We start from the raw sequence: 15,079 nt of genomic DNA on the forward strand, positions 1-15,079 counted from the left end.
TCTGATTTCAGGAGTCATGGGACATTGCTCTGGATTAAGAGCAATGGCATCCATCCAAGTAACGTATGGGGTTTACTCGACAGCGAGGTGCCAGTGCTAGTTTGCTAGCGTGCAGAATGATGCAGGATAGAGAAAGGAAAAAATGTTAACAATGGGCAAAACTGGGATTAATGCAATCTTCTGAGTTAATTCAGGTGAAAACCTATGTTACTCTTTTTCTTAAAAGTCAGAAGAACATTTGAAAATATCTGTGGAGCCCTCACAACACTGGACATTTTACATGGAAGCAAGAGAATGTTAAGGTCTCCATTATTGGCTAACTGAGCTTCACACATTTAAAGAGTTTTAAAGGCAAATTGGAAACTATTTCCTGGAACAATGCCGCACAGCATGCCTTTTGATACTTGGATTGTATTTCTTAAATTCTGAAGAAATCTTTGCTTTTTCCCCCCTTCTGTGCATTTTTGATGCTGAGCTGTTTCCGGTTTTCCCACACTCCTGCCTGTCACAGAGAAGAAACCACAAAAATGCAGCAAAGCAAAGTTTGTCCAAAGAGCTGCAATTCCATCTCAGGAGGCTTCAAAGTTCTCCTGGCAGCAGGGAGTTCGGGACAGCAAGCTGGGCCTTCAAATATCCAGACCTGTTACCCAGGCCACCTCCTTACCAGCCTGCCATGTAGCTACCTAGGACCATTTTGGAGAATTCACAAAGTACCCAGTGGCAGATTCAACATTACTTCCAATTCACTGGTTAAAGGTGGGATTCTCATAGGTGCAGAGAAGAGGGTGGTGTGAGCATGCCTCAGAGGGTGACTATGGCTGAGCTCTTACTAATCCACTGATCTATGACGCAGAAAATTAGGGCTCCTTAAAAAAAAAAAAGAGCCGGGCAAGGTGGCACATACCTTTAATCCAAGCACTCAGGAGGCAGAGGTAGGAGATTACCATGAGTTTGAGGCCACCCCAAGACTACATAGTGAATTCCAGGTAAGCCTGGACTAGGGTGAAACTCTACCTCAAAACAACACAACACAACACCACCACCACCAACACAACACACACACACACACACACACAGCCTAGAATTCACTATGTAGTCTTGAACTCATGGCGATACTCCTACCTCTGCCTCCTGAATGCTGGGATTAAAGGCGTGTGCCACCATGCTTGGCTTTTAAAAAATATTTTTATTAGGGTGGAGAGATGGATCAGCATTTAAAGGCACTGGCTTGCAAAGTCTAACAGTTTGGGTTCAATTCCCCAGTACCCATGTAAAGCCAGATGCACAAAGTGGCGCACACATCTGGACTGGTTTGCAGGGGCAGGAGGCCCTGGCATGCCTATACTCTCGCTTTCTCGGTCTGCCTCTTTTCTGTCTCTAACACAGAAATAATATTAAAAATATTTCATTTATTTATTTGCAATGAGATAGAAGAATGGGTGTACCAGGATCTCTTGCCACTGCAAACAAACTCCAGGTGCATGTGCTACCTTGTGCAACTGGCTTTATGTAGGCAATTACCAAACCCTGGGCCAGCAGGCTTTGCAAGCAAGCACCTTTTTAAGAATTTTTCTAAATTTTTATTTATGAGAGAGAGAAAGCAGCAGATAGAGGGAGGACGGGTACCCAAGGGCCTCCATATGCTGCAAACAAACTCTAGATACGTGCACCACTTTGTGTATCTGCCTTATGTGGGTCCTGGGGAATCAAACCTGGGTTCTTTGGCTTTTCAGGCAAGTGCTTTACCCACTAAGCCATCTCTCTGGCCCACAAGCAAGCACCTTTAACCAATGAGCAATTTACTCATCCCATTGTCTTTTTCTTTTTTGCATTTGTTTCTTTTTTTTTTTTTTTTTTTTTTTTTTGGTTTTATAAGGTAGGGTTTCACTATAGCCCGGGCTGACCTGGAATTAGTATCAGGTGGCTTCAAACTCATGGTGATCCTCCTACCTCTGCCTCCTGAGTGCTGGGATTAAAGGCGTGAACTACCATGCCCAGTTTTCCCATTGTCTTTGTTTGTTTGTTTCTTTGTTTTTCTGAGATAGGGTTTCACTCTAGCCCAGGCTGACCTCCAACTCACAGAGATCCTCCTACCTCCATCTCCCAAGTACTAGGTGGGATTAAAGGCATGCATCACCATGCTTGGCTCCCCATTGTCTTTTTTTTCTAGGTATGGTCTCACTCTAGCTCACAGTGATCCTCCTACCTCTGCCTCCTAAGTGCTGGGCTTAAAGGCGTGCATCACCACGCCCGGCTCCCCATTGTCTTTTTTTATAAGGGAAAAACTGAGAGCCAGAGAGTAAATCAGTAACTTGTCCAGGTGTAAAATTAGTGAAATGTGGAGTAGTGATCCGTCAGGCGGTCTGGCTGCAGAGCTACCCCATTTAAAGACCTGACTCTTCCTGAGAGTGGGGGTCTTCCCTTCTTATCTTGCTACCAGCATTTGACCATGAGCTGCTGCCCTTCACTACTGTCTCAGAGGGCTTGGCACTCATTACATTACAATGCAGCTATTCCTCCAGAGATGCTTAGTCCTTAGTGGGCACTGAACAAATATTTGTTGGATAAATGAATGATGGCAGCAATATGATTAAAACAGCCACATGGGATTGTTTTCAATTCAAATCTACAATTCATTCACCGTCCAAGAAGAAAAAAGTAGTAACTAATTTTTCTATGTCCTAGTATTTGTTCTTACATCTCATAAATTGGACTTGTGAAGGACAAATGAATGAGAAGCCTCAATGAGAGCAAGAGGAATACATAAATACCTTGTAGGTGTACAAAGCAGGAAATGCCTGTGTCTTCCAGTCATCAAATAGTCTCCAGTTTTAAACTGTAGAAGGGCTGATAGAACCAACATGCTACTGGTCTATTTCCAGTTTAGTGACTCGACAAAGGGCTAGATGGTTGAAGGTAGCTTGCAAAGTCTGCTGGCCTGGGTAACAACACCCATGTAAAAGCCTGCTACAAAGTGGCACAAGAATCTAGTATTCATTTGTAGCATCAAGAGGTTCTGGCGTGTGCGTGCGCGCACACACACAACAAATAAATAATTTTTTAAAGTACTGAAGGGCAGTTTGATTCATACACAATATATGAATGCCTTTTTCTGGGGGGGGGGATAAAATAGGCAGCGTACAAAATGTCTAAGAAATAGTGTTGTGCTACAGTTTGATAAATGTTAATGTAGGTTATCCCCCAAGTGCCATCTCAGTCTGTGTCTTCCATTCAAACGACTAAACATGAATGAGCAAGTGAGGGAAGGAATGTGATGAATTTTATATGAAACAAATGACATCATTCTGGGCAGCGACCAAGAGAGGAAGGACTGAGGAAGACCTTTCCGTCAAACCTACAGTCCAGGACTGGCACCTGGTACACTGACTAGCTCCTACCAAAAGCCAGCACAACTGATATTAAAAGATCTGTGGCTGCTCCTCCCATGGGGTAGAGCCATTATTGCTCCTTTTCCCAAATGATTCCAAGCTGTAGCCATGGCTGAGTCCCAAGTTGGCCACTGTTCATCATCAGGTGTTTGGATTTTTGATACAGCTGGATTTGAAGGCTTCCCAACGAGTACTGTTAGCTTAGAATTGAAAAAGCTTTCTTTGGAGAAGTTGAACAGATAGTTACAGAAAACTTACTTGAAAGTCCTCTGGGATGTTGCCTTTCTGAGCATTTGTTTGTGATTGGATGGAGGCTTGGGAACCATGGAGGAATTTGGAGGTGGCACCACTTTTTGTGGCAGAGTGGTTGCCTTCTGGCCACCAGCTATGGCACTTGAAATCCTGCAGCCTGCACCATTATTCATTGTCCATATACTGGGGTTAGGTAGTGACTGGCTGTCAAACATTGCCTACAAGAAAAGAAGAAGAAGAAAAAAAAAAGATCAGTAGAGATCCCCTTCACACGCTACTTGCCATTGCTTTAGGAGCAAAGAGAAAAGACAGTTGAAGATATTTTTCAGGAGATCATTCTCTAATGCTCGCAGTTCAGATCTACAAAGAGAGAAGGGAGTCTCTTGAGGACGAGTTGGACAGTGTTGCAAGTACACTGGTTTAGCAATCAGAGTACCAGTATCTGGGCATTATAGGTTGGTTCACACATATAAATTAGAAAAGTATTGGTCTCTTGGCCTTAGTTTCTTTACTGCTAAATCCAGCAAGTGTTTAATGACTGTCGCTTTCTGGGCCAGAGGCAAAGCTTAAGTGAGGTTGGATATTAGGGCGTTCCACTCCTGAGACCTCTGAACTCCTCTAGGCTTTCAGATTGGAGGAAATGGCAAGAAGCCCACATGGCCTGGGCACTGTGAGCCAACAGATGGTGAGATGAGGCTGGAACAGAAAACAGGAGCCAAGCCAAGCCTGGCTCTGAGGGCTAGCCCCAGCGCATTAATACCTGAGGAACAAAAGTTTATCATACGATTTTACATTTGACAACACTTTAAAATAAAAGCACTCTAAGCCAGGCGTGGTGGTGCCCACCTTTAATCCCAGCACTTGAGGTAGAGGTAGTATTGCTGTGAGTTCGAGGCCACCCTGAGACTCCATAGTGAATTCCAGGTCAGCATGGGCCCAAGTGAAACCCTACCTCGAAAACCCAAAACCAAAATATAAATAAATAAAAGCACTACACACACACACACACACACACACACACACACACACACACACACACACACGTCAGCATGTGAATACAAGAACAACAAAAGGATAGTTTTACATGAGGGTGGACCTATAAAGACCCCAGAAGCACCAACCATCAAATGCTACATGTGCTATATATAGCTATAGGATGTAAAGGTGTGCTTCTTTTGAGTAGATGCTCAAAAACTTTTATAACTTATTTAACTCAGTAAAAATAGCTTTATTTGTGTGTGTCACAAACTATGTTGCTGGTTTTTCAATACTGTTAATAATATTTTCAGTATGCCGGCAGCATAAAAAACTTTAATTGCAAAGTCATAATAAGTGAAAAGTAATGGAACTGATCACACACTGAGCCCTGTTCTTCTAAAAAGATATCCCAAGACTGACTTCCACCTGTACGTATAACATATAAAGAGAGATGAGCAGAATGCAATTTCTACATGGGCAGGCTTCATGGAGTAGCAGCAAACATCTTAGAAAATGTTAACTTTCCAGACAGACTTTACCAGAGTTATTTTGTTCTCTATGAATTTTATCTTTTTCAGATTTAAAAGATGAATTGGAAAGCTTTGGGGAATATCCAACCACTCTTCTCTACTCATGCCCTGGGATACCCCACTTCTAGAAAATGAGTCTAAAAGTCTGGCCGGGCAGATACAAGGGGGACTGAGTAGTCTTGGGTGAAATAAATGTGTTTAACTGAAACGCTTGACAAAGAACAGAGATTTCCGAGGTAGAGGACCTGGGTATTTTCAAACTGACAAATCTGACTGAGATATTCTTTTGCTTCAGCAAACCACTTGAGGAGATATGGAAGAATAACTCATTTTTCTGTTTAAACCAAAGTAGGAACAAAAAGAAAGACCCAAGACCATGGGCAAAGCTAGGCAGGCAGCCCTGTTGAGTGTCAACAGTGAGAAGGCCTTTTCCATGGCCCCAGAGGGTCACCAGGTCCTTCTGAGAGAAGTGAGTAAAGCTCAGACTTCTCGAGCAGCTCTAAAATAAGCCCTTCTTTTCAACTGCTTGTTGCCTTGTAGGACAGATTCAGCAGGAAAGAAAGAGGGAGGCAGAAATGGCTTAGGCTGCCATTTTTACCACTATCTCCTAAAAAGTGGTATCAGCTACAGAGTGCTTGCTTGAGATGCTAATTCAAGCCGAGGAGAAGCCCAGAAGTCAAAATGATGGATGAAGGAACTAAGAAGAGAGCTGTATTGGAGGCATTCATCTACAACTTCACTAGGTAAGTAGTAGGAAGGGGGGGGGGGACCCCACTAACAATTATTATTTGTTTTTACAGTGCTGGGGATCAAACTCATGGCTTTGTAAATGCTAAACATGTGCTCTACCACTGAACGGTATCCACAGCTCAAAAATAATCGTCCAAAGTATTTTATTTATTTTTGAGTGTGGTGTGTGCAGGCGTGTAGGTGGATGCTTGCTGCCTGCATGCCTGTGTGCAGAGGCCAGTGGAGAAGTGTGTCTTCTGTCATTCAACTGCTCTATCTCCTCGAGATGGAGTTGGTCACTGAAACTGGAGCTGTTGCTGTTTGGTCAGACTGGCTGACCAGTGAGCTCTATCTAACAGTTTTGTCTTTGCACCTCAGCACTTGGGGTTATAGGCATGAGTGGCCAAGCCTGGCTTTTTATGTGAGTGCTGCTGGGAACTGAACTCAGGTCCTCATGCCTACATAGCAAGTGTTCTGACTTGATGGCCATCTCCTCTGTCTTGAAGAGTGTGTGTATGTGTATATTTTTATTTTCAGAGAAAAAGAGAGAGAGGGAGGGAGGGAAAGAGAAAATATGCCAGGGCCTCTAGCCACTGCAAACCAACTCCAGATGCATGTGTCACCTTGTTCATCTGGATTATGTAGGTTCTGGAGAATCGAACTTGGGTCCTTAGGCTTTGCAGGCAAGTGCCTTAACCACTAAACCATCTTTCCATCCCTTGAAGTATATTTTTAATGGTGTATGGAAATTGACATTAGAACATTCAATAGATGATATTATGGTGATAGCTTAACCATAACCATATTTCCAAATTCATCAAGTTTTTTCTTTTTTCCAAAATCTTTGTGGGGCATCTAAATACAAATGAATGAATGAAACAGCAAGTATACAAAGCTTTTGCTCATGTTAAAAATATAAAACAAACATGCACACACACACATTACTATCTTCATGGAACAGTCTGGTAAGAACATACTAAATCTTGGTATTTCCATGGTGAAGAGCTGTTGAGCAAAGTCAAGGTAGGAGGGAGGATAACATTCTACTGCACTTATCTTTTGAATTTTGTACTGTGTATTGTTTACACAAATATAATTATTAAAAAGACGAAAGGAAAAGCCAGGTATGGTGGCACATGCCTTTAATCCCAACACTTGGGGGGCAGAGGAAGGAGAATTGTTATGAGTTTGAGGCCACCCTGAGACTACTTAGTAAATTCCAGGTCAACCTGGACTAGAGTGAGACCCTACCTCGGAAAACCAAAAGGACGAAAGGAAGGTAGAGTTCTGATAGTATTTAAGAAACTAAGCCTAAGTTTCAATGGCAGCCAGCAAGAAGCCCTGTTATCCTGGGTTGAAGAAGAAATGGATACTTCAACACTGGCTGTGGAACAAGATTAGGTCATTGTGAAAGAACATGGCTTCTCCTCCACATGTGCCTGGGCTCGCATGCTGGTTACGCACAAAGACCTGAGCAAAGTACTAACCTCTCTGAGCTTCAGCTTCCTCGGAAGTGGTTTTAACAGCTTTGGGCTGCTGGACACTGAATGAGCGCTACACGGTCACTCAAGCCTGGGCATTCACCAAGGGTTTCTTGGAAGGAACCCAAGCACCAAACACACAATGAGCCCAACAGACCTTTCCAGACCTCTCCCTAAGTTTATGGAGGAGCCAGAAGGCGGGATGACATACAAGCCCACCTCTCTGTAATCCTATGTGAATGGTAGTTGGTTATGCATTTTTTCAATGTTTTTTTTTTTTTTTTTTTTTTTTTTTTCCTTCTGGTCTTACAATGATGCTCACTAGCAAACTCCCAAAACGGAAACATATGGTTAGGTTTCAGGATCACATTTACTCAATTCTCTCTGGCAGAAATAAGCTTATCCTCTTCTGAACATTTACAAATAATCATTTACAGGTCTCTTATCACAGCTTGGGCATTGCACCTTGAATTACAGCAACTTATTCATGGGCTTATCCTCTTTTCTGGACAGCACGCTGGAAATGGGTATACTTGTGTATGGTTAGTTTTCAGTCCGCCCTCAGTGCCTTGTAGAGTGCTCAGGTGCTTAATGAACACGTATGCTATGAAGGGAGCACACAACCACAGCCAGCACCGAGTATTTATCTTTTAAAAAATAGCATTTAAGGTCTGGAGGAATGGCTTAGTGGTTAAGTCATTTGCCTACAAAGCCAAAGGACCCAGGTTCAATTCCCCAGGACCCATCTAAACCAGATGCACAAGATGGTGTAAGCATCTGGGGTTTGTTTGCAGTGGCTAGAGGCCCTAAAGTGCCCATTCTCTCTGTCTCTCTATCTCTTTCTTTGTGTCTCTCTCTCTCTCAAATAAATAAATAAAAATATCTTTAAAAAATAATATTTAAGCAGGTAATACATATAGTAACAAGTAAATTCCTATAAAGGAATATAGGCATATGTGTATTTATGTAGATGTAATGTTGAAGTAGATCACTCTCTGAACTTGGAACAGTACCTAGTATGGTGTGATTTTATCTGATTTACGGTCAAAATATAAGTACATCCTGTGATGTATTTATCTAATAAGGCACTTACCCAAAATAAGGTAAGTTTATTTTCCTAAGTGCAAACTTTGTGCTAGGTCTTTGGACACTGATCCTCCCCTAAGACTCGTCTCCAGACAGTAAAATGAAGCAAGGTAGGAGAGCTCACTGCTTAGGAGACCATTACTTGCTTGGATCCTAACACCTCTTCCCCTCTTTCTAGTAAGACTATTCTGATTCTGTTTGGATAGTGCCTTTAAAAAATTACATTTCCTATACATCTTTTGTATGTAAGGATAACCACATGACACAATTCTGGCCAATAGGATGTATGTTCCCAGGCACGGTTTCCAGGAAAGTCTTTTGAGGGCAAACTTTGTTGGTTCACACCTTTGCCCTTACTGTTATGCTTCCTGCTAGAACAGAGAGAGCCAGCCAGGTAGACAGGCACGGGGAGAAGAGTGCTCACTACGGTGTGCAGAGGATGCAGCAGAAGGATCAGGGGTTCTGATGGCACCATGCAGTCTGGGAGAGCCTATCTCCATGGGCTCTAAATAAATGGGGGGATCCCCTCTAACCTGTTTAACTCACTGCTTGGCTGGGGGTAGATAGGCATCAGTTACATGCAGCCTAATATACTCCTGACTGAAGAATTAATTCTCAATCTACACAGATTCAAGTTTGCTTAAGCCAATCTCTAAGTAGGTGTGTTTAGACTAGAGGTAGAAGTCAGCTTCCCTGGTCCCCAGGCCCTATGTGCTGGCCACATCTCTCCAACTTCAGATTTTGTCAACTATTTTGGCCTAAGTCATCTCTGAAAGGACAGAAGATTACATAATGTTCCCTATCTACAGTTCGTTCCCAAGACATGTGAGTTTTGGATATACAATATGAACCACTTGGGGACAGTGGCTGTGCTGGCATTGCCAGTGTGCCAGCAAGAAGGGAGGGAGCTGGGTTAGCACCAACTACTGACCTGGTCAACATATACAGGCCCCTTGCTGCTGTGCTGGGTGTGGGGAACGGTCACACCACAGCAAGGAGACTCAGAAAACCACAGCTTGAGGGTTGGCTTGGCCCCAGGCAAAAGACTGGAAAGGCCCTCCTTCTCCCACAACAGAGGGGGCTCGTGGGTGGGAAGGAGGAATTTCTGATAGACAGAACACAGACTGCAACTTGGAAGGTTACAAGAAAGTAAGATCTGGACTCTCTTACTAGAAAGATAATACTGTTCGGAGATTAAATTCTGGGAGGTTTAAAAAAATTTCTTCCAGAAAACACTTCTCTGAACCTTCACTTTGGCTTATTGGTGATGGGGCAGAGCTGGATGACTTTGTAATGAAACGACTGTCAAGTCATTCTTGGGAGAACTAAGGGGATAAAGCAGCAAAGCTGATCTCCATTTGAGCAGGCAAGCGTCTCTGCAGCCTTTCTCCTTCAGTTCTAGAGGAGCTAGCTTTTGATCTAATTATGGTAAGTTTGCACTATACTGTGTGCAAAGCCATTTATAGTGTGTTTCTCTCTAGCAGCTAACAAACAGGGATGGTACATTTTCTTAAGCATACAGGTCACCAATCACTCGTGTGTCCCTAGCCAGGCTCAGAGCTGTTCAGTGCAAAGAACATGCTATGACTTTTGTGCAAGCTCATGATTCTGTAAAAACCTTGGGGCCAAGGTGAGGGTGAGGGAAGCTGTTTATATTTTGGCAAAAGCTTCCAAAAGGCCGTTGTTTCGCACTGTACAGAGTTCTTGGCTGTCTTCCATTCACAATGTTTGTCAGCTGGGACAAGACTAAGGGCCAAGCAAAAGAAACACAGTGCAGCACAACTTCTGGTATTGCTACAAAGCTCTGGGCAGCGTCATGGCTCTGATGCATGGGATAAAAAGGAAACCCAGAAGTTGTGAATGTTCACGTATACACAGAGACCAACCTCACAAGTCCTGGGGACAGCACACTGCACTGCCAAAGGTTCTGGAAGCCATTTGGCATATCCTTCCAATTCTTAAACCAATTAGCAGGGAAGAAGGCCTTATTACTTCTAGTGACCTTGTGCTGTAAATGATGTATTATGGGTAACTATTGGACAGAACAACTTTGAAACTATTATTCACCAACCATATGAAACCAGTGGCCTTCTGCATTTGCTAAAATGTGAGGAACTAGATAGATACTTGAAACTTTTAAAAACTATATTTTATTTATTTATTTGAGAGAGAGGCAGAGAGTGAGAGAGAAAGGGGGAGAGAGAATGAGCGCTAGGGCCTGTAGCCATTGCAAACAAACTCCAGAAGCATGTGCAACCTTGTGCATCTGGCTCCATGTAGGTACTAGGGAATTGAACTTGGGTCCTCAGTCTTCACAGGCAACCACCTTAACCACTAAGCCATCTCTCCAGCCCTGAACCAGATATTTGAATGTACTCATAAGCCTCTGAATACCTCATCTAACCAAACCAAACATACCATTAGCAATCTCAGAGCAGGTTTTCAATAGTATGGAGACAAGTGATCTCGAGTGGGGTGGGCAAAGTAACAAAAGAAGTCTGACTACTATGTGGTAGCTGGCTCAGACCAGTGCCATTGTCAGCAACCACAAAACCCAGGGACAGTAACTCATGGCTTACCTCCTCCTTAGCAGGGCAACACTACTGAAAAACAGACATAGTCAGTCACACACTGGTAGAGGCTGGAATTCTGATGGCCGCTCCAGACTTGAGTGACTAAACATCTATTCTGCTCTCCACTTCCCTCACACCCAGTGCTGGGTCAACTCTGATCACACATGCAAACAAACGCTGGGGAGACTGAGGGCCTGGCTATCTTGAATCTCTTTTATTTCTCTAGTTCAATGGAAAAAGGAAAAAAGTTCTAAAAGTCATTTCTCATACTGCCCTGAGACATAATCTATTTACATTTAGACATTTGCTTGTCTAGAGACATGTACACATATGTGTTTCTATGTACTTACAGAAATGAGAACACATAACGTCTGCTGTTTTGAGGCCTGCTTTTACATTCAAATATCTATTTCAACATTTTTTCATATCTCTAAATGTAGATATAGCTCACTGGCTTTAATGGTCATATATTTTCTATTATGGTTGATTAAAAACTTATTTATCACCAACAGTAGAATGATGTAAAGTGATAGATGGGGTAGGTTTACATTTGAAGTCTTATAAATATATTCATAAAAGGTTTTGAATGGACTAAAAATCAGAACTTTTATGTCTATTCTAAAACACTACATGCACACATAAACACACACACATAGACACACACACATAGACACACACACACACACACATACACACACTTAGGTTGTCACCAATTTGTTCTGTTTACTAATGTAATAAATACCATGTATATGATCTATATCTTTTCACATATGCTTAATTATTCTTGAAATAATATCCTTAGGGCAGAATAGCTAATCAGAAGTCTTCATATTCTTTTATTCTAAAATGTTTTATATATACTTGTATGCATGTATGTATGTGTGTATTCTCAAATTGCCTTCAAGAGCCATTCTCATCAGTATGCTTGAGAGGGTCCATTTCCTCATGTTCCCTGGATCATTATGAAGATACCACTTGTGTCCTGGAAAAACTGGGTCATCATTTGATGCTGATGCTGTTTCTTTCATGTTTATAAGATGTTGTTTTTAGAAAAATGTATCATCAATCTACACAAATATTATTCTAAAAACATTCATTTTGCTAGCATGTGTGTGCAGATGCACATGTATGGAGAGGCCAGAGGACACCCTTGGGTATAATCCTCAGGAACATCAACCATATCCTTTGAAACAGTCTTGCATTGTCCCAGAGCCCACCAATTAGGCTGGACTGGCTGGCCAGTGAGCTCAGGGTTCCTCCTGTCTCTGCCTCTCCAGTGCAGGATTACAGGCATGCACCACCAAGCCTGGCATTTTATGTGGGTACTGAGGACTGAAATCAGGTCCTCATGCATGCAAGGAAAGCACACCCCAGGGATATTCACTTTAGACTGGTATTCATCATTAGCTTTATTATTTCTTTCCATGCCTCTCTAGCTATTGTGAACAAACTAATGCACATGATTTTAATTGTTCAAATAAGTAACTAATTAGCATTTTGTGAGCCTGGACCTCCTCCTAAGAAACATTTTTTAAAGTTTATTTTTAATTAATTATTTATTTATTACACACACACACACACACACACACACACACACACACACACAGAGAGAGAGAGAGAGAGAGAGAGAGAGAGAGAGAAGGGGGGAGGGAGGGAGAGAATGGGCACCCCAGGGCCTCTAGCCATTGTAAAAGAACTCCAGACACATGTGCCACCTTGTGCATCTGGCTTATGTGGGTACTGGGGGAGTTGAACCTGGGTCCTTAGGCTTCACAAGCAAGCACCTTAACTGCTAAGCCATTTCTCTAGCCCCTAAGAAACATTTTTTAATATTAACCATTTTTTTTTGCTTTTGGCATAAAAGGTTTAATTAAAACTTCTACATTTAAATTACAATATCATGTATGTTTAAGGTAAAAAATACATTATAGAAGAGATAGATGCACCTCTATGTCTACTGAAGCATTATTTACAATACTAAGATGTGGAAGCAACATAAATGAATAAATGGATAAAGAAAATGTGAGTCAGGGGTGGTGGTGCACGCCTTTAATCCCAGCACTTGGGAGGCAGAGGTAGGAGGATCACCGTGAGTTCAAGGTCACCCTGAGACTACATAGTGAATTCCAGGTCAGCCCAAGGTAGAGTGAGACCCTACCTTGAAAAACAAAAACAAACAAACAAACAAAAAAGGTGAAACACAATATAATATTACTGTTCCGTCAGGACATACTACCCTGTGTCCCAGCCACTTATGAATGTGCATATTCAATCTCTGAGGAAATGAGCATGCAGTGTATGCTTCCTATAGCCAAACATCATCTCTATATGATACAATAAGGACATTATGCTAAGTGAAACAAGCCAGTCACAAAAGGGTAAATCCTGCATTAGTGTACTAATATGAAGTATTGGAAGCAGTGAATTTAGAGAAAGTAACAGGGCAGCTCACTGGACAAATCTCTGTTTCTTTTTACATTTTTAAAACACAATAAAAACATAATATACATTAAGAGCAATTAACTATCATTTTTTTAGGGGGCAAGGAATAGGGTCTCACTCTGTAGTCTAGGCTTCCCTGGAACTCATTATGTAGCACGGGGTGGCCTCAAATTCATAGAAATCCTCTTGCCTCAGCCTCCAAGTGCTGAGATTCCAGGTATAAACTACTATACCCAGCTCAAGAGCAACTGACTTTAGTAGAACTTTGACCATGAGTCAGTTTTGGTTTGATTCTTTACCCATTAAACTCAATTAGTTCTTCCAGTCACTTGAGGTGGGTCACATCATCATCTCCACTTAAAGAAGAAACCAAGCCCACAAATGTAAAGAAAGTTGCTCATGACTACATAGCCATGCAGTGTAAGCTGGAGACTCTGGGGACTTGCACTCATGGGCTGAAAAGCATCCCCACCCTACTCAACTTCCTCATCTGTGGTAATGCTGACTCCCTTGCAGAACAGATGTATCTGAACCAAACCTATTTAATCACAACTCACTTTTCTAAAACAAATGTAAAGAAACCTAGTATTGTATCCAATTCTCACTTGATGCATATGAAAAACAAATTTAATTTGCTTTCCTCCAACATAATTTTCTAGAGAAAGGGTGAAAAAAAACAACAACACTTATTAACACACACACACACACACACATACACACACACAGGTTGAGAATCCCTTATCTAAAATTCTTGGTACCAGAAGTGTTTCAGATTTTAGACTACTCACATGTTTGTATATTGTGAGTTATCTTGAGTAAGGGAGTCAAGTGGAAACATGCAATTTACCGATGTTTTATATATGCTTTATCCAACTCAAAAGTAATTTTATATAGTATTTTAAACAACTTTGTGCCTGAAACAGTTTCATATCATGGAATTTTCCACTTGTGGTGTCATGCCAAGGATCAAACAGTTTTGGGTAATGGAGCATTTTTGGATCTTTAAATAGTGATGCTGGGGCTGAGGAGATGGCTCAGCAGTTAAAGGTACTTGCCTGTAAAACTTGCCAGTCTGGGTTCAATTCTCTAGTATTTATATAAAGCCAGATGCACAAAGTGGTGCATGCATCTGGAGTTTGATTGCAGTGGCTAGAGGACCTGGTGCAGTTATACTTTTTCCTCTCTCTCCCAAATTAAATATGTGTGTGTACACACACACACACACACACACACACACACACACACGTATGTATGTATGTATGTATGTATATATAAGTAATGCCCAGTCTGTAAAAAGACAACTTCAAAAATTAATCAATGGCCCCAAGACTGAGAATTCAATCAGTTAACAAATCTTATTTTCAATTATCTTTTTTTCTTTAATTTTTTAGAAACAGCGAGAGACAGAAAATTGGTGTGCTAGGGCCTCAGCCACTGCAATCAAACTCCAGACACTTGTGCCACCTAGTGGGCATATGTGAGCTTGCGCTTGCCTCACCTTTGTGCATCTGGCTGACTTGGGATCTGGAAAGTGGAACTGGGGTCCTTAGGCTTCGCAGGCAGGCTCCTTAACCTCTAAGCCATCTCTCCAGCCCCAATTATCTTTTTTATACTTTATT

The 15,079-nt window shown here is 41.9% G+C and overlaps 1 protein-coding gene across 1 annotated transcript in view; it reads right to left on the bottom strand.

Moving 5' to 3' along the window:
• Positions 1-15,079, bottom strand: part of Ttll5 (tubulin tyrosine ligase like 5) — a 254,825-nt gene that overhangs the window by 49,505 nt on the left and 190,241 nt on the right. Inside the window, 1 exon segment of the mRNA XM_045154327.1 lies at positions 3,648-3,859. Within this exon segment, the coding sequence (XP_045010262.1) occupies positions 3,648-3,859 (212 nt within the window).

The sequence above is a fragment of the Jaculus jaculus genome, chromosome 7 (genome assembly GCF_020740685.1).
Source record: "Jaculus jaculus isolate mJacJac1 chromosome 7, mJacJac1.mat.Y.cur, whole genome shotgun sequence".
Lineage (NCBI taxonomy): Eukaryota > Metazoa > Chordata > Mammalia > Rodentia > Dipodidae > Jaculus > Jaculus jaculus.